The 1,608-nt window shown below is 40.0% G+C and overlaps 1 protein-coding gene across 1 annotated transcript in view; it reads right to left on the reverse strand.

Moving 5' to 3' along the window:
- Positions 1–244: 244 nt before the first annotated feature.
- The window catches only part of LOC126496186 (AF4/FMR2 family member 1-like), a gene marked incomplete at both ends in the record, with an annotated part of 4,864 nt that continues 3,500 nt past the window's right edge, over positions 245–1,608 (reverse strand). The window contains 1 exon segment of the mRNA XM_050133740.1: positions 245–300. Coding sequence (XP_049989697.1) covers positions 245–300 — 56 coding nt within the window.

A 1,608-nucleotide genomic window follows, 5' to 3' on the forward strand; every position in this document is an offset into this window, starting at 1 on the left:
TGAACATGCTCATTCAACAGAATGCTGCTGTCTCAGCCACGGGGACTTTCTGAGGGCACCATGGCTAACATGCTGGATTTGCTATGTTTTAGCTTGTTCTCTTCCTTGCTTTGGTTACTTTAAAGCATATAACATATGAGTTGTTATAGATATAAAGACATATCCAACCATCATCAGGAAGTATCCAGAGACTGTAAATACATTGGCCTTTAGTACTGGGCAAAGTCGAGGAGAGCTAACCCACCATTTTGGTATACATGATGGAGTCATAGCCATCATCAGTGTGGAATATCTCAGCTCCTGTCATAGAAGTGAATAACACATGACTATTAATGATCAACCTCCCTAACTTCTACACTGATCTTGTTCAGAAAGCTTGCTTTGGAGGTTTGTGTACATGTGTGTCTTGAAGACACATGGAATTACAGAAACAGTTAAAAAAATTCTTTAGGAGCCTTTGAAACTTTGTATTTCTTTTTTTAAGTAAGTTCTTTGAGAATTTGGGCAGTGTGTTTTGATCATATTCACTGCCCAACCCACTCCTCCCAGATCCATCCTTCTTTCCCTACCCGTGCAAATTTGTATCCTCTTTGTACTTTACCTACCAGGTCCAATTTGTGCTTCTCATATATGCATGCATGTGTGACCTTCCACTGAAGTGTAGTCAACTTACTAGGGGTCAACCTACTAGGGGCAACACTCTTTTCACTTTTAATTCTTATTTCTTGAATTAAAACATAATCATAAAATCTTCCTTTCCTTCAATCCCTCCTGAGTGTCCCTTCATTACTCCTTCTTAAATTCATGACCTCCTTTTTTCTAATTTTTCTTGTTACACATTAATGCATATTATATATCCAAACATATAAACACAGCCTGCTGGGTCCACTCAGGGTTGTGTGTATATAACGTTTTCAGGGATGACTCCTGGTACTGGGTAGCCAATTACAGAACTCTTTCACAGGGCTTGTGCTGCTAACATTGCTGTGGCTTATACTTGCAACTACCTTGCTGTATCAGGAAGACACTATTTCTTTTTATCCATCTACCCGCTCTTTAAAAATGATTCCAGAGCCTTGGGAGGAGGAATTGAGGTATGAGATGTCCCAATTAGAGCTAAGTATCTCATGATCTCTTATTCTTTGTCTATGACCTGACTAAACACAGGTTCTTGGTGTGACACTGGTGCCAGATATGGATTTCATCTTGTTGAGCAGGACGTAAATTCAATCAGAAAACGGTTGGTTGTTCCACAATAACCATGCCACTATGGCGCCAGAGCAGCTCGTAGTGTTGAGAATTGGGCAAGACTGATGACTACTTTTCTCCTTTCCTGTGTTAGCATGCACAGCACGTCTTGGCATTATGAAAACTCGTCAGCAGGAATAAAAGTTACAGTGAAAAGTACTAGCTTGAAATGTCTGTTGACTTGACTGAGGTTTCTGTCCCACCAGGTCCCACATCTGTTTAGTCCCAAGTAAATACACAGAGGCCTACATTAATTATAAACTGGTTAGTCTATTAGCTCAGGCTTCTTATTAATTCTGATACCTTTTATTAGGCCATTATTCTTGTCTGTGTAGGCCACGTGGCTTGGTAAATTTTTGG

Source organism: Alexandromys fortis, unplaced genomic scaffold (genome assembly GCF_014885135.2).
Source record: "Alexandromys fortis isolate MF-2015 unplaced genomic scaffold, M_Fortis_MF-2015_v1.1 scaffold_1522, whole genome shotgun sequence".
Taxonomy (NCBI): domain Eukaryota; kingdom Metazoa; phylum Chordata; class Mammalia; order Rodentia; family Cricetidae; genus Alexandromys; species Alexandromys fortis.